Here is a 24,617-nt window from a genome sequence, read left to right on the forward strand (position 1 = left end):
GTTTTCCTCATACTCGACCCTTGACGATTGTGGCTCAAGCCATTGTATTGATAGCATCACATATTTGGGATAGACGAGTTCGGCTAAGTCACTACATGATATATTGGAGTTGGCGTGCTGTTTTTGCATACAGGTTATGTTATCCTTGGTCTGTCTTTTCACGAAGCATGAAGTGTACACAAGAAATGAATTATTAGTGCTGCATAAAGAACCCGGTCATTAGACCATCAAGACATTATCGTACATCTCTATCTACTTATGAAACGTCAACCCTTCTATCCCAGTAATGTTCATATCCAACTCTGGCAGATACAGTTGAGGCGAAATCTGTTCCACTCGTATCTCCGGCTCTTCAAACTCCGAAATATCATCTTCCTCAATCTCAAAATCAACAAATTCTCCTTCTTCAACATTACTCTCGCTCTCACTCCCAGCATCCCCAAACCCAAAATCAAACTCCGAAACCGACCCGCAAACCGAGTCAGACTCAGAAACTCCCATCGGAGCCGAAGAAGCACCAGAAAAAGCACTCTTCCCAACCCCCGTCTCGCGAATAACCTCCAACCCCCCATTCTCATGTTTTTGTTCCCAATCCTTCTGTGCCCAATCCTTCTCCTTCTCTTTAGATCCCTTCAATCCTTCCCCCTTCCCCCGTTTCTCCTTAACACAATGCAACCCCCGCATCCCATCCTTATCCCCCCCACCGCGTCCGCGGGTAATAGCATCGGCAAACCCCCTCCTCACCCGCTTTGCAAGCGGCCTCTTCTCACCTTCAAAATCAAGCATGGACCGCACAACAATCAACATCTTCGGCACAGCCCAGAACGCACGATCGGAGCGTCGATCCCGTCGACAACGTTTCAAGGCATCGCCTTCTAACAATGCAATCCACGATTGAACCTGCACCGCATTCCGCGCGAGATGGAAGGATGCATCTGCTATCCCGCCGCCGCGTCCGGCGGACCGGTTCCGGGCGCTGCGGTGCGTGCTGAAGGATGTGAGGGTTCTTTTGTGTAGGGTTGTTAGGATGTCGAGGGTTGTTGCTGCGAGGGAGAATATATCTGCCGGGGCGTGGCGGTTTGGTTGGTGTTCAGAAAAAGATGTGTGGGATGTGTGGGAGGTTAGGGGTCTTGTGAAGGATGGTGCTAGGGATTGAGTGGATTTGGAGTGGCGGAGGGAGGATGGTGGGATTGGGAAGAGGGTTGATGAAGGGGAGGGATGGGGATTTGGAGATGTTATGGTTGATGTGTTTGAGGAGGAGGATGTTGAGGTTGAGATTATTGATGGGGCTGAGGGGGTATTTTTGTTTCTTCGGGGCCAGAAGGATGAGATGCGGTGTTTCATTGGCTGTGGGGATGTTGCTGTTGCGTCTGTGTGGGTTGATGACGCTGCTGAGGAGGCTTCGGAGGATGAAGAGGAGGATGAGAAGGCGAAGGAGAAGCGGGTTGGTGAGCCTGGTAGGCCGATGCGGATTACTGTGCCTTTTGAGGCGGCGGAGTTTGGTCTTGTACCGCCTGGGGATGCCGGTGGGCTTTCGTTCAATGGGGCTAGGGCTAGACGGGTTGGTCGTTGTCTGCGCTTTGTACGTCCTCCGGATTGAAGGAGTGTTTGGGAGGGCTGTGCTGGCTTTTGTGGGATGACTGGAGCTGCGGGACGAGTCCAGCGCTCTGGGGCGGAGTAGTTGTATGCCTCAAGGTCGTTGACTTGTGGTGGTGTCAGGAGGGAGTCGAGTGCTTGGAATTGACCGAGGCAGATGTCAAAGTTTGCGTCGATGAAGATGTTGGATGGGCGGATTGCGCCGTGGGAGTGGCCGCGTGCATGCAGCCAGGAGACTGCAGATGCAAGGCAGTGGGGCCAGGTGATCAAGATCTGACGACGTGGCTCTTTTTCTAGTCGTTTGAAGGACATCGGCTCATCTGTCAGGAAACTGTGTAGGTTTCGATCTGCCGTGGCGCCTGTGAAAAGCACGCAGACGCTGTCATCTTTTAGATATGAGGCAAAGACGGAGACGATATGCTCGTGCGACAACTTTTTCAAGTTGCGGATCTCAGCAAGAACCTCATCAGCAGAGAAGAAATGTGGTGCACCGCCAACTTGCACTTGGGTTCGCATGTAGACTCGACAGACTGAGCCGGCGAGGACTACCCTGTCTACCGTATCATCACGGCCATGTATCCCGCTGCCGGTATTGGTGCGTACCGCCTCGACCGGAACGCCCTCATTCTCGGTATAGATGACATGGTCTCCCTCATCTATCCCACGGACCAGGAAGCGCCATTGCGCATGAAAGAAACTGGCCTCAAGGGCGAGATCTTCTCCATCGGGGGATAAATGTAGTAAATCGACGCTATGTTCCGCGACGGGTAAATCGTCATCGTCGCAGGATTCGTCAACTAGCGCGAAGATCCGATCGGGAATGCCGATAGCATCAAGGATCATGAAAACACGGCCGGCCTTTGTGAGGATCCATTCCATGTACGTCTCACTGGTCAAACCTTCGCCCCAGTCCGGTAATTCAAAGAGACGTGGGATATTCTCTGGTCGCAGACGACTGACGATGTACTTTGCATCGAGGGTAGATTGGATACGCTCTTCGGGCCACCATAGTGAGGTGTGTTCATACTGAGACATACTGGCATGACCCGCAGAAAGCGTTTGCAGATCCAACATAACTGGGAGAGCCGAGTTTTAATATAATGAACCATGTCACTCTGGACAATGCGGCTGTCAATGCCCATGGCTCCACGAGTGTCCCAAGAACAAGAGAATAATGGGCGCCTACTGGTGGAGGGCTTATCTCGACAGCAGACAGCAAGGAGAGTAATGTTCAATAGCCCCAGAGAATCAGATGGTAGTTCGAGTTTAGAGTTAAGTTATCCCTATAGAAAAAGTACTAGGGACATAACACTTTCTATGTAACTTCCAAAGTTGTTACAAGTAAGAAATGTCTTAGAACTCCCTGTCAGCCAATCTAGGGCTTGAGGCTTATCTTTTACTAACAACCTGGGAAGATAAGAGACCATCATATGTCAACTGTCATATGCACTCATGTAGATCTATTGTACTTTATTCTACTTATTTGTGGCAAATGCGGTAAAAAATAGCAAGGAGTCCAATAATTGTATTATTGTATTCCCTTTTTCTCAGAACTTGATTCATCCATATGCACTGTCCATGCGCACTGTGCACTCCGGATATATTCCGGTACCTCCGTTGCGGAGAGACAGCGATCCATTTCTCCGTATACCTATCTCGGGCATATTAATATATTTTCTTTTTCTTCTTCAAAAGCCACATTCGTAAGCACTGGTGGCGCCTGATAATGACATTGACAAGTGCCTTTGTAGATAGCCCCTTTGCCTTGACAGGGTCCCGTTAGGAACCGGAATCAATGCAGCACGACCCCCGTCAGCCTCTCCACCGTTTTCTCGCCCCACAATCTCATTTTGTTGTCGCCCCCAACCCAGACCATCGGGAGAGATTACTTGCCCCAAAATTGAGCGGGGTATATCCTTGGGGATGAGAGAGAGGATGAGAACGTAACCTGTACTCCGTAGCAATCTATGGAGTAGGCTAGCGTAGATAACCACACGAGTTGAGTATTATGAACGATGGGTCGGTTCCAGTTAGATTGAAGCATCGGAGTTCCGATTATGAGCCAAGCGCCGTGCGACTTGGCGCTCTGGAGATGGTGGGCATGCCCACTGTGGAAATTGAAACACTCATTTCTAAATACGATGAATAGCGTTGTTTTTCCAAGGTCATATCATTGAGGTCTAGTAAAATGAGAATGTTTAATACTCGAGCCCGGAATTGGTCAAACATATTGATGAATAGCTTCCAGGTGCACTTCGGAGATGATGTGCCCCAGGATAATTGCCGGCATTGAGATGCCGATATCTCGGCGTCTGCTTTTAAGTAGTGCTAGAAGGGACAGCCTTAGAAGGGATAATCCATGTTTATCAACGTCAAAGGTGAGTCTTGAGGTACCTGAACAACAAATAAATATCCCGAGAATATACTTGAATAAAACCAAGTTCATTTGCTCTATACCTGAAAGAAGGGGAGCAGGAAGTCAATTCGAAGTATCTAGGTACATATGTATGTATGTAGGTACTTAACTAGATGTATTACTCTCATCTATAGCTTCATCTTCTACGGATATAGGGCAGCAAGGGCTTCAATTAAACTCTACGAGTCAATTATGGTGGTATATCGCCCTATCTACAGGAGTAAAAATCAAAAAGTTGACCCTTCCTTTTGTGCCCAATTCATCAAACACCTGGATATGCATCCTAAGAAGGATGTTCCTCACCTTGGTCGCTCCTTCTCGGCCATGAACATCTCCCCCATCACCGAGTTCTCAACTTGAACTTCCTCCTCCTCCTTCCACTTCCATATTTATCGCCTTTTCCATTTCAAATCGAACCAAAATGATTGTTGTCACCGGTGGTGCCGGCTTCGTCGGTTCAAACATCGTCAAGGAGTTGAACAACCGTGGCGTGACCAATATCGTGGTTGTCGACGACATGACCGATGGATCCAAGTTCCGCAACCTTGTCAGCTGCAAGGTGGCTGACTACATCGATGCGACTGACTTCCGTGAAGCGATTCGGACCAAAACCTTTCCCCACCGTCCCCGCGTCATCTTTCACTATGGCGCAAGCTCTTCCATCACCGAGACCAACGGCAAGAAAATGCTTGACGCCAACTTCACCTACTCCAAGGAGATTTTCCATTGGTGCAAGGACCGGGGCGTTCGCTTCATCTACGCCTCATCCGCTGCTGTTTATGGGGACAACACTGCCTTCGCCGAGGGAGACTTCCAAGAAGCCCCTCTGAATGTCTATGGATATTCGAAGATGCTATTTGATCAGTATGTGGTCAAGAACACCGACTTGCGCTCTCCCCAAGTTGCGGGACTCCGTCTGTTCAACGTCTATGGACCCGGAGAACAGAACCGCGATACAATCCCAAGCACCGTTTACCAATTCTACGAAAAGCGCAAGTCATTCAAGGCGATTGAGCTCTTCGGGGAATACGCCGGAGTCGAAGCTGGACAGCAGAAGCGCGATTTCGTTCACGTTCAGGATGTTGCCCGCCTGAACTGTTGGTTCCTCGACCACCCGGAGATCAACGGCATTTACAACGTCGGCACTGGTGTTGCCAGCAGCTTCCACGACGTCGCCACTGAAGTCGCCAGCCACTTTGGTAATCCCGAGGGCTACATCAAGTTCATTCCATTCCCAGCCGAACTGAAAGGCAAATACCAGAGCCACACCTGCGCCGATATCTCGAAGCTCCGCCGGGCTGGCTCTGTGTTGTGTTTCCGTGGCATCAAGGAAGGCATTAAGGATTACATGGAGTGGCTTGAAAGTCCTGAAGGTTTGGCCCGCTAAAGATTGCGCCGAACATGATTGCACTTAGCACTCTTGGTGCTTTCGAGAGCACGGTCGAGCTTCTATTCCATGACGAAAGTCTTTATCCTTCGAAACGACATGGGGCCATCATTTGTTTCTGTTTACAGAAATCTCTTCATATTTGGCCACACCAAATATACTTATGAAAATCACACGATTTATCACGAAAAAAAGGGACGGGGAGGAAATCTTGAAAACGACCCGGCAAAACGACAAAAACAATTGAAATGGTTAACCTCTTGTGTTCATGCCTGGATTGAGCGAGATTTCTTGAACCCTGATGAACAGGCTCTCCACATCAAGACAACCTAGGTAGCCAGAATTTCCATAGAAAATGGAACAGAGATTTTCAAACACACTCTCCTAGATAGTAATCATTGAGTGTTCGTGTGTGTGTGTGGCCTGGTCTCCGCAATAAGCCGGCCAATCTCAACAAGATGTTGATATGTGTGGCAACATGAAACATACACCGGATTTCTCACCTTTGTCCTTCTTAGATAAGTACTAGACACAAAGCCAGCTTTGATCAAGCTAATATCAGGTTGCTGTCTATAAATATTTGTTTGCAGGGTTTGCTAATATAAAGACCCATAACTATCTAAAAGTCTGTCTTTCTCTTGTATTCTCTTGTCTTGATCATTCAATTCTCCCTCTCTTATTTTATCATATATATGCACTGGACTTATCACATCAACCGCGATGGCTTCTTTGTATATTATGGCCAGGAGACATGACATGCCTCTGTTCACTGTTATCAGGTATTAGGACCTTGACCTTGACCAAAAATGGGACGATGACCTTCAAGCGCCAAGATACGGAATCTACTCTTGGTTATGTAACCAGGTAAGGGAAACACTACTGGTTGAATTGCAATGAGATTGACAAATCTGACCAAAATGTAGTATTTCCAAGTCTCTGGACCAATTCCAGAACATTCGCCGGCCTGGATCCCTACCCGCAGCGTGTCTCGAATCCCGGCAGATCATGACCCCGTATTTCTGCTTCGAATGTGATTTCGAGCACCTTCAAGATACCGTGACTGGACCTGCGTTCGTCACTCTGCCGAAGAATCCGAAGGTCGAGCGGGGTTTCGTGATTGCGCAACGAAGTGCTCAACAAGCACATTGTGCCTACCACTCCTACCAATGTGTGTTTCGTGAGCGATGTGCTCCTGCAGTCCAACACAAAGCTATCGAGTGTCGAAGGGTTAAGCTATGTACCTTTCGTGGAAAAAGAGCGAATTAGACAGCAGGAAGAAGGTGAATGTTGAGGTCGGGAATATGAGATGAAGGATGGATGGCGTGATACTGTCGGAATGAAGTGATAGGCCTACTGGGGACATCCAGGGTAGGTGAAAATATCGTGACTTTGGCTACCGAAAGTCTTTACTACTATGCTAAATGTCTGACTATTGATTAGACTCCCGAGAGCCACATGCTGAAGGAACCTCTAGTGCCCGATCATTTCCACCGCTTGAGACTTTGCCTTTCATGATAGAAATCTGGATACTCCGAAGGTCAATACAACTGCAGAATTTGCTAGAATCTACGAAGAGTCGAATAAAAATACTTGGAGCGGAAAGCCACTAACTCAGATATTCTTAAAAAAAAGGCGAGGTCTATCGCATTGAATTAGGGAGTGAATAAATAAAATACAAAGAAGTCCCTCTAGGACCGACGATCTGCGTCAGTTCCCAGCCAATAGTTCACCTCAGAACCAGGACGAACCACTCCAGGGCCGCGAAGACAAGCAAGAAGAAAAACACGAAATCAATCCGTACTGTGCATATTTGTAGAAACAAGAGATAAGAAGAGGAAAACCACGAGGTGTTCGTGAGTTCATCTGCTGGAAAACGCATCTACATCACCAAGCTGAAGAAAGCAGCGAGAGAAGCCAGAACCAGACTGGAAGCAATTGACAAGCTCGAGGCGGAGTTGAAGACCGGGGATGCGCTGGGTGAGGCGCTTCTAATTGGGCTTCGACTGGCGTACGGGTACCCGCTTGAAGTCAACCAGATGCCCGATGTAGGACGGGGAACACTGCCGCTGTGTGCTGGGGAAGTCCCACTAGGACCAGCCGGAACCAGACCAATGGTGGGGGCGGCACCGGAGCTAGTACCGGTGTTTGTAACGAAGCTGACCTGAGGCACGGTGACGGTGTAGGTCGAGTAGGTGATTGTTGTGCAGGGGGCGGTGGGGCCGGAGGTGATGGGGACGACGGCGCTGGCGGTGACACTGGCGCCGGCAACGCTGGATGGGGGTGCGGAAGGAGCGACTGTCGGGATCAGGGTGATGGTTGAGGGGATGGCGGTCACGATGCCTGGGTTCTGAGGGACCCAGGCAGCGCAGATACCGGTGAAGTAGGAGAGGGCAGATTGGATCTCTTCCTTGGAGGCACCCCAGGCTTGGATACAGGAGATGACTTTGCTGGTGAACTTGCTGTTGGGGCAGAAGCATGAGACATCGCTGTTGGATGTGCAATTGGGGGCGAGAGTGAGCCAAGTGTTGATACACTGGGGCACGGTATTGGGGCAGGGAGCCGAGGGAGCTGGGCTCGATACCGGGGAAACACCTGTGGGGACTGCTCGGGTATTACTAGCTGTCGAAAGAGAATTGGTCTCGGTGACAGTAGTCGCGGTAGTGGCGCATTGGGTACAGATAGTTGAGACGGAGGTGAGGGTCACTGTGGAGACTGTGTTGGATGTGGTAACGAAGGTGGAAGAACCCGAAGTGACGGTGTTAGTCACCGGGCAGGTTGTCTCGGTCACGTAAGTCACAACGGTGGTAGTGGCCCCCTCGGGGGTGGTGGGTGTAGAGCTTGCGCCAGTGCTAGATAAGACGACACTAGTGATAGCGGGACCCGTGGGAGTAGTGATAGGGGCGACACCTGTATCAGAGGGAGCGGGTGTGCTTCCGACAGCGACAGAGCTGGGGAGGTTAGAAGTGGAGGTCAAGGTAACAGTTGACACTGTGCTGGATGTTGTGACGAAGGTCGACGAGCCAGAAGTGATAGTCGCAGTCACAGGGCAGGTGGTTTCGGTCACGTAAGTCACAACGGTTGTAGTCTCACCCTCGGGAGCGGTGGGTGTAGAGCTGACGCCGACGCTAACGCTAGACGAGACGATACTGGTGACAGCGGGGCCCGTAGGAGCGGTGGTGGAGGCGCCTGTTTCGGAGGGAGCGGGTGTGCTTCCGGCAGCGACAGAGCTTGGAAGGTTGGAAGTGGAGGTCAAGGTAACAGTTGACACCGTGTTGGATGTCGTGATGAATGTCGACGATCCAGAAGTGACAGTGGCAGTCACAGGACAGGTGGTCTCAGTTACATAAGTTATAACCGTGGCAGTTGATCCTTGGGGAATCGCAGGTGTGGTTTCAGCGCCCACGCTAGAGGGGACCAAGCTAGTAATATCGGGGCCGCTGGGGAGGGGACTAGATGCCTCTGCAATGGTGGAAAAGACGGGACTTGATTCTTCGGGTGTACCAGATGGCCCAGTGCTGGAAATGACAGTGTTCGAGGCCTCGGGCGTACTAGATGGGGCAACGGTGCTCTGACCAGCAACGGAGGTAGCCGTAGCCGAGCACTGGGTGCAGATTGTAGAGGCAGTAGTCAAAGTAACAGTTGAAATGGTACTTGAGGTAGTCACGAAAGTCGAGCTACCGGAGGTAACAGTGTTAGTCACCGGGCAAGTGGTTACAGTCTCCCAAGTAACGACAGTGGTGGTAGCCTCTCCAGGAGCGGGGGTAGTGCCAGCAGGAGACGAAGGTGCAGGGGAAGAGGCATTGGAGGTAACTTCGGGAACCGAGGAGGTCACACCAGGAGCCGATGAGGACCCGACTGACGTAGAAACAGCTGAAGTGTCACTAGGAGGAGTTGATCCAGCCGGGGAGCTCACGGGCAAGACGCCGCTTGGGCTTGTGCCTGTAGGTAGAGGTGTGGAGCCGACAGCAGCCGGGGTAGTCTCAGTGACAGGACACACAGTAGTCGAGATAGGGATTGTCGAAGTCACGACTGTGGTCGAGTCCGCTGGGCAGCTCACAACATCAGGGGCACAGCTAGTGATAGTGACCTCACTGGTGGTGTACACAGTTGAGGTAGTCATCTGAACTGGAGTGGTGATCAACGGGGTCGAAGCGGTGGAACTTCCAGCCGGGGAACTATCGGGTAAAACGCCACTTGAGCCTGTACCTATAGGCAGAGGCGTGGAGCCGACAGCAGCCGGGGTAGTCTCAGTGACAGGACACACAGTAGTCGAGATAGGAATTGTGGAAGTCACGACTGTGGTCGAGTCTGCTGGACAGCTCACGACGTCAGGGGCACAGCTAGTGATGGTAACCTCGCTGGTGGTGTATACGGTTGAAGTAGTCATCTGAACTGGAGTGGTGATCAACGGGGTCGAAGCGGTGGAACTTCCAGCCGGGGAACTATCGGGTAAAACGCCACTTGAGCCTGTACCTATAGGCAGAGGCGTGGAGCCGACAGCAGCCGGGGTAGTCTCAGTGACAGGACACACAGTAGTCGAGATAGGAATTGTGGAAGTCACGACTGTGGTCGAGTCTGCTGGACAGCTCACGACGTCAGGGGCACAGCTAGTGATGGTAACCTCGCTGGTGGTGTATACGGTTGAAGTAGTCATCTGAACTGGAGTGGTGATCAACGGGGTCGAAGCGGTGGAACTTCCAGCCGGGGAACTATCGGGTAAAACGCCACTTGAGCCTGTACCTATAGGCAGAGGCGTGGAGCCGACAGCAGCCGGGGTAGTCTCAGTGACAGGACACACAGTAGTCGAGATAGGAATTGTGGAAGTCACGACTGTGGTCGAGTCTGCTGGACAGCTCACGACGTCAGGGGCACAGCTAGTGATGGTAACCTCGCTGGTGGTGTATACGGTTGAAGTAGTCATCTGAACTGGAGTGGTGATCAACGGGGTCGAAGCGGTGGAACTTCCAGCCGGGGAACTATCGGGTAAAACGCCACTTGAGCCTGTACCTATAGGCAGAGGTGTGGAGCCGATATCAGTTGCGGTAGTCTCTGTGATAGGACACACAGTAGTCGAGATCGGGATAGTCGAAGTCACGACTGTTGTCGAGTCCGCTGGGCAGCTCACAACATCAGGGGCACAGCTAGTGATAGTGACCTCACTGGTGGTGTATACGGTTGAGGTAGTCATCTGGACCGGAGTGGTGATCACCGGGGTCGAAGCGGTGGAACTTCCAGCCGGGGAGCTAACGGGTAAAACGCCACTTGAGTCTGTACCTGTAGCTAGAGGTGTGGAACCGACATCAGTTGCGGTAGTCTCTGTGATAGGACACACAGTAGTCGAGATCGGGATAGTCGAAGTCACGACTGTTGTCGAGTCCGCTGGGCAGCTCAAAACATCAGGGGCACAGCTAGTGATAGTGACCTCACTGGTGGTGTATACGGTTGAGGTAGTCATCTGGACCGGAGTGGTGATCAACGGGGTCGAAACTGCAGAAGTTCCAGCGGGGGTAGTCGAGGAAATAGAAGAAGAAGCCGAAGCCGAAGATGTAGGAATGGATGTGCCACTAGAAGGAGGAACACCAGCCGATGAGCTGACAGGTAGAACATCGGTCGGACTGGTCACGGCAGGCGCAGATGGCGAGCTTGTAGCGACAGTAGTGGTCTCCACAACAGGACTGGTCTCTGCAACAGAAGTAGTCTCCCCGGCAGGCGCAGTCTCCGTTACGGGGCAGACTGTGGTGGAAAGAGCGATGGTGGAAGTTACCACAGTAGTTGAGCCTGATCCAGCAGGGCAATCGGTAACAGTTGGAGCACAGCTAGTGATAGTGATCAAACTGGTGGTAAACACAGTCGATGTAGTCATCCGAAGAGGTGTGCTCACCGCTGAGGTGGTGGTTGGGACCACAACAGAGTCTGGGACAGAGACCGAAGGCACGACAGAGCCGGGGCCAACAGACACAGATATCTGTTCATATCGAGCTCTGAGAACAGGAGCAGTGGTGGAAATGGCAAGCTCAGTGGTTGTGGAACCAGGGGTGCAGTCAAAGCTAACGCTGTATATGCCGAAACCACAGCTCTCATACTCACTATCGTCGGGCAGCTCGAAGTGAACGGACTTAGCACCACCACACTGGTCGTTGGTGACCACAGTACCAGCTGAGTTGCAGGAAGCGGTGTTCTTGCAAGTGGACCCATCGGGCATGCTATAAATGATGTGCAATTCGGTATCCTTCTCGGTGGCAACATGGAAGTTGGTCACAGAGAAGCCGGTCTCATTGGAGCCGCGGGCAAATGATGGAGCCGAAGAACCGGAGCTTTGGGAGCTAGGGGCAGCACTGGAGCTAGAGCTACCTTTGGAGACGGTGCCGGAAATGCATTTCTGGGTCTAGAGTCATTGTCAGTATTTGCAGATGAAAGAGAGGCATGCATTCCTTACACCACGCTTGCCAAGGCTAGAACCAAATCCATTGCCGCAAGTGAAACCAGAGAAGGAGAAGCCACCATACTCAGAGAAAGAGCCAGCAGCGAGGTCAGTCCAGCTGAAGCCCTTGCTCTGGTACTCGTTACACTTGTTAGGCGATCTTGCCGGGGTGGAGTAGTATTCCTCGGATCCCCAGTACTAAAACGATCCTAGTTAGAATGTATATCAAAGATGACAGGATGTGAGTTGAGGCATACCGATCCGGTGGCCTGGCCAGAGGCCAGAAGACCGAAAAACGCAATAGCCGAAGTGACCTTCATAGTGGAAGGATAACGACAACGAGTGACGGAAAAGTGGGACGCGAAAGGAAGATAGAATGGAAGAAAAGAAGAAGAGAGAAGAAGAAGTATGGATGAAAGAAACAAAATAGAGGGATATAAAGGTCAGGGCTTAATAGGCTGCGATATAGAAAGCTAGGCCTCAATAGATATTGCGATAAAAGCGACAATTGTATAGGCAGCAAAGGCGGCAATTTCTATTAGTATTGTTGATCGGCGACAATAAAAAAAAAGCCTCAATGAAACTGAACCAATATCAAACGAAAGAGGGTGGGACAAGGAAATGCGTATCCCTGAACGAGCGTCTTTGGTTGGGGACGAACCAAGATGGGCGAAAAAGCCAAAAGCAAACCAAACAATGACAAGAATGAAAGAGGTGCTGAATCTGGACTGAGTCGGGGTCTTTAAACAATCGCCCAACGCAGGCTATTCCACGAACCTCTGCAGACAAAGGTTTGGCTGCAGCTAGCAAGCATTTCTCTGCTGACCCAAAATATCCTGGCGTCAAGGACCCTGGTAAGACATTTCGTCAGAGAAAAGCGAACCTCTCTCCAATCGGCAGGTATCTGAAGGTACAGATGAAACGGTAGTGGCTGAAAAGAGGGCGAGCTTAGGATGCATCTAGAGCTCGGCGCCGATTAGTGCAGGAACGAACTGCAGAAGCTGGAGAAGAGCCATTCAGGGCTTGCAGGCTGGGGCCGTTGACCAAGGCGCTTGCCGGGGACCAATCGTATTCAGCATCAGTTCATGGGATGTGACTTGTGAGATCATCGACATTAGTTGATGACCAGCCAATGAGCATCCTCGAGTAAAAATAGTGTATGAATATTAGACGCTTGATCAGCACGGAAACTTGCATATGGCCGAGGGGCGAAAAGAAAGGGCCTTCAGGGTAGAGTATAGGTAGAGTACAGCTAGGGTACCAGAATCCACGTGCAGTTCTTTGATATGGGGTCTTTCATCTCCCCATATCTCTAGTGGTTTGAATTCACCTTTAACCGAAACCAACTATTTCCAATTCGGTGAGATTCAAGTTCAAAAATAATTTGAGTAACAAATAATGCGACCGATAAAAAAAGAGAAAAATACTCTGGCGCCTCGCCCATTTGTCGCCCACTTTCTGCGTGACTCCATATGTGCTTATTATTGATGTTCATCATCTTTCCTTTTCCAAGTATACAAGCTCTTTCATGCCCCTTCGAAGCGCCGGGGTTGACCAATCAGAGAAGGGATATGGAGTACTACTTTGGGGCCAACGGTACTGCTTGGATGTCGCACGAAATTGACTTATTTTTTATTTTTATCTTTGTTCCCAGGGGCAACCCCCTGCATGGTCGAATAGTGAGATCCCAGTGGCGGGTACCTGAACGCTCCGTCTCACCTCTTGACTGATATATGTGGACCCTACTAAAAAAGCCGAGCGCCAACGAACCTGTCTAGAGCAGAAGTCTAGTGGGGTTATCTCAACAGCTTGAGGGGTTCCTATAAACGTGAAATGCCATTACCATCACATCTCCGACTCAAATCCGAATAAAGTCCTAAGGTATGTCTAGTTTAGATTGTACTCCTTTCCGATCTATTACTCCGCAAAAGACAGGGATTGTGTGACTTCGGCTTTGAGGGGTAGAAGTGCTGATATTCCGTTTCTTTCAGTCATGTTCCATAGACAATCTTCTATTTACTTTTTTTAAATTTTTTTTTCTGGAAATGAAAACAGAAATGCAAATAATCTCGGCGCGTCGGACGATGGCTTTGTCTGCAGGCTTAAATCCGGTTTAACGTGGTTTAACGTGAAACGCTCAACTAAAAATACCCTCGAATGAAAATTTTAGCGCCATGGGAATACTACGCTGTACCCCCTTGGAACTATCAGAGTCCAGACAATCATATTAATGTGTAAAGTCTGAGGGGTTGATATTAATATATTCACCTCGATGTTACTGTGCAAATGCTACTCCGTACACGAGAACCATCTGCGCCCAGGTTGCATTTGATTTCTTGCCCATGCGGTGTTTCTCCGATGCCAAGGCTTGTCTAGACTTCCTATTATGTCCCGCTACTCCGTGTTCTGTATTTAGTGGCTATATGTCCATTACATGACTACGGAGTATGTATCAATGTTTGACGGCATAGTGGGAGCTGGTGGCAACTCAGTAATATTATTGTAGTCATATTCAACTCTACTTGTCGTAATTACTGGATCCCTAGCTTATTAATATATCAGGTCATTATCCGGTTGATAGAATATCATGTAAATGTCCACAGAGTACGGAGAGAAAGGTGGCGTTTACTTCCATTCAAGACTGAAGCCTACATAGACAGTCAAAGACTCATGACCTTCTTTAACTGGTACTTATGTACTCTGTGGGGTGAATGCGAACCACTTTGGAAGATGAAAAAGTACAATTCTCCTCTCGAAACCAAACATTCTTGCATTGAAATATAGTATCCTAGTTGACAGATTTAAAGATGATTAAGCTTATTTTACTTGGTAGATAAACTGGCTATACAGGAAAATCCACAATAAACCCGTGCAAAACCCTTGGATATATAGATCTACTAACTTGACCTCTTACACTAGAGAATTTATCACCTAGACCCCACCATGGAAAGCAGACCTGCAAACCAAACTAGAAAACAGAAGAAACGTTCACCGCTGATCTTCCTGGCAGATATCAAAATGAATATATATATGTATGATGCATCAACTAGCGGTGAACAGCACGAGCCTCGAAATGAGCCGCACGATCTAGTCCCACTTTGCTCTCCCGCGACAACCTTCCTTTCAAGATCTATACATTAAACATGGAAGATGCCCTCCGCCCAAGCAAAGAAGCATTTGAATACACCCTCCGCGCGAGCTATCAGTTATGGTCAACCCATTTCAACACCAGTGATGGCCTCCTTCCATTGGAGTGCATCGACCTCAAACCCCTTCTCAAAGACACACCTGCATTTCTCGCCGACGGATTGATTCCCTCCGGCAGAGCACTCTCATTTGCATGTGCTAAAAACCGTGACAATCTTGAAATAAAAGGTCGGTCGAGATGGAAGACGTCCAAAGCTGGCGCGGACTGTATTACCCCGCCTAAGGTCATACCGTTGGAGCTTCCGCTAGGCGTTGCAGAAGCCCGAAAGGTGGAACTATCCAAGGATGCCCCTTTGTCCAAATGGCCCGGTGTACGTGGTATCTCTGGCTATGACGAGGGTAACTACATCGCCGTCTTGTTCCTGGCCTGGGCATACATTCTATCTGCGAAATGGGCAGAGCTGCTCGATCGCTCTGAGAAGCACCAGTGTTCAACAAAATACTCATCTGAAACCTGCCAAGAACCCGAAGCGTCAGTTCAACGAGAGGTCATAGAGGTTGATTTGCCTCCAGACGCAAGCGAAGCCGAGATCGTCTGGTGGCACGCTATACTCTCTGGAACACCAGCATGGGAAATATGCGTGAAATACGAGTCCGAGAGATTCGTCTCGCCCTGGTCTGTTTCATTGGGCGGAGCTATATCAATGCGAGCGAAAGACGGAATGCATCTCCAATCGATAACGTACAATCCTCCATCATCAACAACAGCCCTTCAATACCTCACCCGCTTCTGCAACCACCACCGCATCTACGCACAATGCACAGCAGCGCTATCAGCATCGTTTTTCACGCTCGACTTCTTCCTCCGCAAGCCACCGACTCTCCCAATCCCAAGTCCCGCCAAAAGCCCCGAGTACCACTCAACCCAAACAAGCCCCCAATCAATCTCAGCTCTAATATCCGAACACGAAAAGCTCCTCCCATACTACATGACCCTAAGCAGCGAAACGTGGCTCACAACCTTACCAGCAGTGAAAAGCACATTCTTCAACCCAGACATACCCTGCAATCTAGTCAGTGCATGGATGAACCCGGCCTTCGCAATAATAAACCCAATCATCAAACAAAACAATATTCCCCGTCTTCTCCATGGCCTCTCAGCAAGCCAACCACGCGTAGCCAGTCTCTGGCTCGGCGCGGCCATCATGGGCAGAAGTAGCACATACCTGAAACAATGCGAGCAGGGGATGACGGCACCTTCACTTGAAGCTGAGGCGTGGATGGGTGTTACGACTACATTTATGACACAGCCACCCGGTATCTACGAGACTGATGTAGAGTCTGTCCAGCGAGAGGATGAGTGTAGGCTGCTTTTCCTTGCGACGCCCACTGATGGGAGCTATAACCACGGCTATGTTACTTCCTGGCAGTGGAAGCCGTTTGGTAGCACTAAGATCTGTGATACGGATGTTTTGCTTCGAGAGCACCTGGGGTGTGGATGTCATGTCTTGGGATATGAGGGTTGGGATTGGGAGCTTGGGGATGGTTCGAGAGTTGAGGATACGGGGGTGGAGGCGCGGTTTTCATCGTTGGTTTCGAATTCCAATTGTGTGTCTGCGTCTGCGCCTTTTTCTATGTGTGTGGCTTGTCCGAAACCAGGGATTACCTCTGCGGATCTTCCTGCTCTACCGAAGGATTGTGGGTATGATCTGTACTCAGAAGAAAAATCGGAGAACCCTACCCGGGGAATATTCTGCTGGCTTCGGTCGGATGGATTCCTGCCGAACGAAAAGGGGATATATCAGCACTCGTGGGTTGTGATCGCGGATGACTCGGACGAGGAGGTGGATGAACGTGAGTCTGATGATTCTACCGCTGGTGCTCGAGCTGAAAGAGTTGAGGATTGGCTCGGTGGTGTCGGTGGTGTCAACGTAGCAGTTGAAGTGCAAACTGAAGACTGCCAATAATATCACGTAGATCGGACTTTCAGATCCATGAATCAAGGCAGGGCTCTTCAATTATGTTCTCGTAGATGAAGTCACCCTCAGCATTAGTGCTATAATTATTGGGTCTTGACGTCAAGGGCGACCTGATACACACCTCGTAAGGCTGGTGAAGTACCCATGTACTTCCCCGATCAGGTGTCTAGGTACCTTCCCTTTTGGGCGAAAGCTCGTCACTCACTGCACTTTCCCAATTTGCCCCCTCCAGCCACTGGGAAGGTATAAATACCCCCATCCCCTCATTTCTCTCTTCTTTTTCTTTCTTCTCTCCTCAACACTCCGGGTCCACATTGCACTCTGGTTCCTGTTGAGTCCCTCCAATTTTTTGAACTTCCTCAGCTCCAGGTCTATACTTCAACATATAAATACTGTTGTCCAGTGAAGGAATGCGTACCCTGAGGGCACTGATTGGGTCTTTGACGCGGTCCAGTTAAGATTGAAACTGGGCTAGGGCCTCGGTCCTAGTTCAATGGCACGAAGCATGCAGCAGGAGGTAACAGTGCGGGGCCACTCCTGTTGTCTGCGGATACAGACTGCACTTTCTTGGGTTCTCCACTGTCCATCACGAGCTGAACCAAGGGACTCTGTTCTCATCTCCTCCACGTGCTCTTTGAGCCAATTTTTGGAACCTTTCCACAGAGATAGCTCTCTGTTGTCCGAATAATTTTCTAAGGACACTTTGTTTTTTTCAAGGTTTCTTCCTTGTGGTTCCACTTCTCTTCTTATCTAGGTCTTATGTTTTGTACAATAACACCGGAGGGGACAGCACGGATGGTAGGGATGGAGACGATGAAGCCAATCACGGACCTTGGGAGATCTACTTGAATAAGGTTTAGGTGGATCCGGAGCTGCTGTGGGTACATCATGAGGTCTGAGCTTCATTATAGAGGATTAAGATCAAATGACTATCGAATACAAGAGAATGTAATAAAAGTTTCGAATGTTTTTGATATTGGTAAAGGTAAATGTAAACAGCAACTTGATCATCCATCACTCGTTAAAACGCAAATCCGCAAGTTTTCAACTCCAGAAATCCAAAGGTATCCCCAGCCCCCGCGACAGGCGAGGGAGAAAAATGGCCAGTCAATAAAAATGACATGATGATGAAAAGAAAGGGAAAAAATTGAAAATGAACGACTGGAAAGATAATCAAATATCAGAAATGGATCGCTTTTGTGTTCTAAGAACCAATATCGATCTTTCGCAAGCCAACTCAATGTGTATGGCAAATCTAACTCAATCATTAGAAAGATAGACTGGTCTCCACGACACGTTAAGTAGCAATATGCAATACGACCAGAGCGAAGAGCCTGTGTGCTCAACGCGAGGACGACAGGGCCAAGGGCACAAGACACTAATAGAAAAGTCTGCCAGCGACTAGAAACAGATAGAATAAATTGTGGCCGTGGTTATCATATGATCTTGGTGGAAATCCAAAAGTCGTGCAATCGTGAGACCTCAGAGAGGGGCTGGGATGGGAAGCTGAGAGCGACGTTGCTGGGCATCCATCAACTTGCGTCGCACAGCCTCGCCACCTGCAATGCTGCTTGATTTGCGCTTGCGGGTGGGAGTTCGCTGGTCGTTGTTCTTGGCGTGTCGGAAGACACTGGCCGGACGTGCGGGAGAGTTTGCGGGCATGAACTCGCGGTGCTGGGGGAGGCGGAGGAGCGCCTGGTAGCGGTTATGGTTCCGACGGAAGGCGGTCACAATACCCTTGTCTAGGTGATTGAGGAAGCGCTCTTCATTGTTGGCTGGTTGCGACTCAGACTTGCGGGTGGGGGTGGGTGTTCCCATGGACTTGGCAAAGGGAGCGGCCATTGGGGAGACCATGGCATCATCATCCATGTCCTCATCTTCATCGGAGGATCCATTGCCAAAGTCGATGAAGTCGTCGACGTTGAGAGCAGACTCTGGGTCATCTTCTTCGTCTTCTTCGAACGAGCTGTCGATGGTGAAGTCCTGAGAAGGGTAGAATGCCTCAGGGGGCCCCATGACCTGGCCTCCCGGGGTGAGATCGTTGCCGAGAGCGGTCATCATGAGGTTGGCACTCGAAGCCAGCATTGGGCTGAAATCAAGCTGATTGGGTGAGGCAAGTGCATCGGTGTCGCTCTCATCAACCAAGTGGAGTGTAGTCTGGCGAGGGCTGGTGTTGGCAGTTCCGGGCATACTGTTGGCGGCGGAGTCCAGCCAGTCGTGGCGAGAAGAGGCATACGCGGGAATGATGACGAGATGCTTGCCAGTGCAGTCGACCAAAGCTACTGGCTTGTGGGGATCTGCTACGAAGGTTCCCATGATAGGCCCTCGGCGGCGGGGAATACAGTCACTCTTTTCATCCACAGGGGCCAAAGAGTCGGACGAATCCCGGCGAAGAAGGGATCGAGGGTGGGTGATAGTTGCTGGTGGGGGGAGATCCTCATCTGTGGTGTCACCATCATCGCCTTTTCAAAGAGGTTAGCAAAACCGAAATGCAATACGAATTGACCAATTATCATACTCTCGTAACCACTCAAGCTGCCCTCTGAGGATCCTTCAGACTCGACGTGGTAAATGCTTCCATGGCCGTAGTCAGCGTCACCAAACATCTCTTCTGATTGCCGACGGGTGTTTCTCTGGAAGTTTTCGTTGTCGTTTTCGATCATACGACGCAACTGTGGGTCCAGGCTATCCTGTTGTAAGAAGTCACCGGGTATATCGTCGTCACTGTGGGAATCACTGTCAGAGGACGAATCGGATCGCTCCTCGAAGTGAACTCGCCGGGCGACTGGTGTCTCAGCGGCTTCGCTGGTCACCTGAGGCTCCCCAAAAGTGTCCATGGCACTGAAAAGGTGCTCTTCATCAAAGAAGGAAGCAGCCGGTAGGAACATGTGATCGTCGAAGGAGTTGATAGCCCACTGATCCTCGGCAAATCCAGTGCTAGGCAAAGGACGGTGGGTCTTTTCAGACTCCACGATCATCATTTCTTCCATTTTCTCAACGTCTTGGTCTTCATCCTCGGCATCTGTGATGTAGTCTACACCGGCATACACATCATCCGAGCTGTCATCCGAGTCATCGGCGTCATCAGCGTCACTACTGTCACTGGTGTCGTCCAGGACACGTCTTCTCTTGTTGATTGCGGGTTGGCGCCCCGCCTTATGGTCTCGGCGACGACTATAAGACGGGGCCCTGACTGCTGGTTCTTGCTCGTCATCTGCATCTTCTTCTGAATCATCTGCCTCGTCGCTCAGCTCTCCGAGGGATGAGACCGAAGAAACACTTGAGACTGATGATGATGATGCTCTCCGTTTCCTATCGGATGACTGAGCATTGGCCAACTTTCGAGACTGATTGGCCTTCGGTGACATATCGAGGTTCCGCATGATGTTGGGCTCGGGGGTTGAGGGGCGGGGGTGAGCGTTCTTGGCGGAGCTCTTGGGAGCTCGCTTAGAAGAGTAAGAACTCTGAGGCATTTTGTAGTAGACAGGTATGAATGAATAGGGGTTATTTTGTCGGGGTGGACTTCTTTGGTCCTTGCTTCTTGTTGTTCAAATGGTCCGGTCCGTTCCAGGAGGATCCAATGATGAGATGAAGGAAGAGGGGTAGATCTTCCTTAGGTGAGACGATGGTCGTAATTTGGACCAAAGTGGTGATCTGTTTTAAGGGGATGAGTCGAAGGGAGGTGGGACGGAGTGGAGGAGATCGGAGAAGCGGAGTGGAGGGGAGGAGTCCAAGGATTTTTTTTTTCGTAGCCACGAAAGCACCCGCAGTCCGTTGCGGACGCTGTAGTGCTCCTTCTGGGAGTTTGCTAGGGGGCAATTCCAACGCCTTTGTAGGAGGCGTCGAAAGAGAAACAAATATCGTCAAGTAGAATTGAAGATCGGAGCTGCAGGACTGGGGAGCCGGCAGGGACAGGCTCCCCAGCGAGGCATTTACAGCTCAACGAAGGCCATTTGGCTGAATTCTTGACGATATGTAGTGAGTATGTAGTGAATAGATTGAGAGGGGTTCAATAAGTTCAGTGAATCCGAAGTAGATCAGTAGGGAGTTGCTATGAGAAAGGGAAGAAGAAGAGAAGGTCGTTTTTTTCCCCCAGGTGGGGGACAGCCGTGATTGGCTGCAGAACACGACCGCCTATTCGTTGGCGCCGCTCACCGACTCTTTCGCGCCAATCAGCGATCACTGAAAGTCGCAACGGGAAAGTCATGAATTGGATTATCCACCTTGGCCATTTACTTAAATTAGGTGGTTGCATTGACATTATATTGATTATATTGATATTGGGTTTCATTGCTGATGTTGTGCAGTACGGAGTATGGAGTACTTGTATCTATTATTGTATATTCACTGCTAGAGTAGCGCCTTCTAGGAATATATCCCGGCTGAATCGTGTCCAAACAAAACAAACCTAAAAAAACGTCATTAAAGATCCTCGGCGCAATCCTCCCCGGCAAAATCTTCATTGACTACTCCGTACTTCGTACTACCATTCTAATTTCAAGTCTGCAAACTACAACATACAGATTAACTCACGTTTCGAGTCCGTGCTGACGGAAACAGCACATCAGAACATCTGCGCTAAACGTCAAACTAGAATATACACGGTGCAGTGGCTGACCCGTGCAGCCTGCATGATGATTCATCTTCGGATCGGGATATTCTGTTTTATTTTTTTTTTCTATTTTTTTTTGCATTTTATCGATGACACATCCTTGAGATGAATCATATTGTTTCGTGTTGGGACTTCACCCAAATTTTCACTAAAACTATGGGCTTATTGGTTCGAGCCATAGATCCGGCCACTTTTACGTTTTGAGTGGCAAAGCGCTCTACTATATTCCGACCGGCTTGGCAAATTTGCCCGTGTCCCGGGAACCTGCAGGTCTTTTTTTATTTTTGCCCCCTAATGGCTTAACTGCCTAACTGGCCTAACTGGCTTAAAAAAAGATCAGAGGCGGTAACTAAAAGGACAACATGGCTTAGGCTGGGCGGTCTAACATGCATGAGATAGATCTATTTCTCTCTTATCTTTTTCAATCGGTGAGGGGGACAATGAGGGGGCTAACTCTATATCGTTAACTTGCAACGTAGATACTTACTAGTTAGTTAACTAGTATGTTCTACTTTGTATAATATTGCGGATCAAGAATCATGAGGGGCAAATGTAGAACGGAAGATCTTTCTGATTCTCTCTTTTTGAGTCCATTCTTGCCCCTGCTGATGTTCGGAAGCATGCAAGATCATCTCTCTGCCCCGCAGTGGCTGCGATAAAAAATTTTCTACTTCCCCCAATACCAATCAGACTTCAGTGAGGAACAGTCTTTCTAGCGCTAACATCTTTTCAGTTGAGGCAGATCATTCACCGTTCGGATGTAAATCCTCCACCTGGCCACTTCGATGGCCTTCTAGCTCGCAGTCTTCCCCACTTCCTTCTTCTTTCCATACAGTACGTACAATTTACGTGATTATGGTCTCCAAACTCGGATTCCAACGCAGTAGACGTAGATCAAAGTCCCTAAGGTGGCATATAGATAATGAGCGTGGATACTTGGGTAATTTGATATATCAAAATGGACCTACAGGAGAAGGAATTGAGTTGAGTGTAGGGACAATGATCTCACAAATTGGTCCGTATATCTCAATTTCTACCGCTCAAAAAAAAGGGGGGTTATTTTCTTGTTTTGGCCCCAAAACATGTAACAAATGATAAGATCATACGGCTCCGCATATAACACCATTTCCAATAAGAAACTGAAGTAATCTGCTACATTATATACCACGCTAACCGACCCCCGCATCGCTGATCATCAACAGCGCCGGTTGGCATAAACACACAAAATTCAGCAATCATCAAATTAGACACAAGGCCAAAGCGATACAAAATGGCTCGGGACCATTCTGTGACTTCCAATAGAAGTCGCAAAAAACACACCGGCATCTGCACATTTTTTGTTCAACTCCTCCAGTTTGCGCATAGTCTCCAATGAACTCTCATGGACTTCCGAAGGCCCATAACCTTCAAGCCCCAAGGAAGTAAGGCGTGGCAGACAATTTGTATCTAGCAAGCGTTCGATTTGATCGATGGCCCATTCGAGCAGCTCGTTGTGGCAGTGACACAGATACAAGGTCTCAAGGGACGGCGGCAAAAGTGTCACGAGTTCTTGCGTGGGCTCGAAGTTGTCGTCAAGCTTGGCGAGCATTGAGATGGAAATATGTATATATTTCATCATATCGAAATCGGCAAACGATCCCATCCATCCATCATCCTCTTCCGGAGGTTGATACGATTCGCCACAGAGCCAAAACGCCTCCAGTGATGCCTTCTGAAGGGATATAGATTCTCGAAGCGGAGCGGATACAAGATCAGGCCCATCTGAGACCATTCCTCCTCCAATATTCAACCGGAAAGTCTTGAGAGCCTTGCAAGATTCAATCCAGACACCGAATCCACACTCGGTGTTGGTCATCTCGAGATCGATATCTGTGACTCCCGAGAAGGGTGTAAGGCGGGGTTCTCCCTCTTCACGACCGGAGTCGACGATATATGATCCTCCAATCCTGCGCATCGCCGGGAACTTGAAGAACGGTTCCATGCAGCTTGCATGAATGGAATCTTCCGTGTCAGACCATTCGGCGAAAGCTTCAGTGAGGCGAGAAAATGTTGTGGTATCCTCTTTGGCAGCCTTCACGAACATTTCCTCGACGTGTTCTGACCCATATGGGTAGCATATGCTGATTCGTCTCAAGCCTTTCAGCTGGGGGATGAGCAAAGCTAACCAAGCATCGGTGTTTCCGCGTTGCAGTTGGCCATACGGTTGCGTCGACCAGCAGGTACCAGCGATAACTCGGTAAATAAGGTCCGGATCATATTCAAACTCACAGTCGATGTCCTCATTGTCATCTTCAGTGTCCCAACTCTCCAAGCGTAAGGATCGCACGGCCCTGGCCAACTGTGGTTGTCGTGCGATAGCGTTGAAAAACTGACTGACTTGGCCGATTGTATGATTGCTAACATCACCAAGAATAACCTGGGAATAGAGACTTGGTAACAGAACTGTGTACAGTTGACGACATGATAGCACCAGGGAATAGCGATCACCCTGGTAATTCAGATTTTCTGCAATGAGATAGAGAGTCTCCTCTGGGAGGTCAAGAAATACAGTCATGATGCAACTCGTGAGGATTCTTTCGGAAGCAAAGAGATGGTTAGTTTATTCAGGTTCGGCGAGGAGGTTGCCGTGTCTGTCCAGGGGTGCTAGGAATCACGAGGTGGGGGCGATAATTCTCTACAACACTTGATAGAAGCCACTTGATAGAAGGCCCAACCACTACCACAGTATATACTATATATGGTTGTTGGTGTTATCGCCGGAAATGTGAGCACTAAAAGCCAACAGAAAGGAATGCGGGATATTTGACCGAAGAGGAAACAAGTGGGGTCCGCCAAGAGCAACTATCAAAAGGAAAGCGGCTAACTACATGAAATCCGAGTGTTGTACTCCACAAGGCCGAATGATATTAATTAGATTAAAATAACACAAATCCAAGTGTTTAGATAGACACAATAATCCCTGGGGTACGAGGTTCCATTTAACAATCTTTCGATTCTGGGTCGCCCACTCAAACTCCAAGGTTCCTTGGTTGGCTGGGTCAACAACCATGGTTCCTCCA

At 49.5% G+C, this 24,617-nt stretch overlaps 7 protein-coding genes across 7 annotated transcripts; 3 read left to right on the forward strand and 4 right to left on the reverse strand.

Annotated features, from left to right (window-relative positions):
• Window positions 1-252: 252 nt before the first annotated feature.
• N7455_006206 (protein kinase domain-containing protein) lies at window positions 253-2,631 on the reverse strand (the record flags this gene model as incomplete). The annotated part of the gene is made up of 1 exon (XM_040955838.2): window positions 253-2,631. One exon carries the CDS (start codon window positions 2,629-2,631, stop codon window positions 253-255), a length of 2,379 nt encoding a protein of 792 aa, XP_040813828.2.
• A 1,802-nt stretch (window positions 2,632-4,433) lies between these two features.
• Window positions 4,434-5,399, forward strand: N7455_006207 (ADP-glyceromanno-heptose 6-epimerase; the record flags this gene model as incomplete). The annotated part of the gene is made up of 1 exon (XM_040955812.2): window positions 4,434-5,399. One exon carries the CDS (start codon window positions 4,434-4,436, stop codon window positions 5,397-5,399), a length of 966 nt encoding a protein of 321 aa, XP_040813650.2.
• Window positions 5,400-6,213: 814 nt separating this feature from the next.
• On the forward strand, window positions 6,214-6,665 carry N7455_006208 (uncharacterized protein; the record flags this gene model as incomplete). The annotated part of the gene is made up of 2 exons (XM_065605301.1): window positions 6,214-6,263; window positions 6,323-6,665. The coding sequence occupies 2 exons, from the start codon at window positions 6,214-6,216 to the stop codon at window positions 6,663-6,665; spliced, it is 393 nt and encodes a 130-aa protein (XP_065461155.1).
• Window positions 6,666-7,278: 613 nt separating this feature from the next.
• Window positions 7,279-12,140, reverse strand: N7455_006209 (extracellular serine-threonine rich protein; the record flags this gene model as incomplete). Its single annotated transcript, XM_040955758.2, has 3 exons — window positions 7,279-11,784; window positions 11,836-12,018; window positions 12,078-12,140. 3 exons carry the CDS (start codon window positions 12,138-12,140, stop codon window positions 7,279-7,281), a joined length of 4,752 nt encoding a protein of 1,583 aa, XP_040813824.2.
• Window positions 12,141-14,963: 2,823 nt separating this feature from the next.
• Window positions 14,964-16,934, forward strand: N7455_006210 (uncharacterized protein; the record flags this gene model as incomplete). Its single annotated transcript, XM_040955844.2, has 1 exon — window positions 14,964-16,934. The coding sequence occupies one exon, from the start codon at window positions 14,964-14,966 to the stop codon at window positions 16,932-16,934; it is 1,971 nt and encodes a 656-aa protein (XP_040813623.2).
• Window positions 16,935-18,428: 1,494 nt separating this feature from the next.
• N7455_006211 (uncharacterized protein) lies at window positions 18,429-20,419 on the reverse strand (the record flags this gene model as incomplete). Its single annotated transcript, XM_040955882.2, has 2 exons — window positions 18,429-19,408; window positions 19,465-20,419. 2 exons carry the CDS (start codon window positions 20,417-20,419, stop codon window positions 18,429-18,431), a joined length of 1,935 nt encoding a protein of 644 aa, XP_040813722.2.
• A 2,382-nt stretch (window positions 20,420-22,801) lies between these two features.
• On the reverse strand, window positions 22,802-24,112 carry N7455_006212 (uncharacterized protein; the record flags this gene model as incomplete). Its single annotated transcript, XM_040955896.2, has 1 exon — window positions 22,802-24,112. The coding sequence occupies one exon, from the start codon at window positions 24,110-24,112 to the stop codon at window positions 22,802-22,804; it is 1,311 nt and encodes a 436-aa protein (XP_040813730.2).
• Window positions 24,113-24,617: the final 505 nt, after the last annotated feature.

Source organism: Penicillium solitum, assembly GCF_028829755.1.
Source record: "Penicillium solitum strain IBT 25940 chromosome Unknown utg000004l_segment0_segment0, whole genome shotgun sequence".
NCBI classification, from domain to species: domain Eukaryota; kingdom Fungi; phylum Ascomycota; class Eurotiomycetes; order Eurotiales; family Aspergillaceae; genus Penicillium; species Penicillium solitum.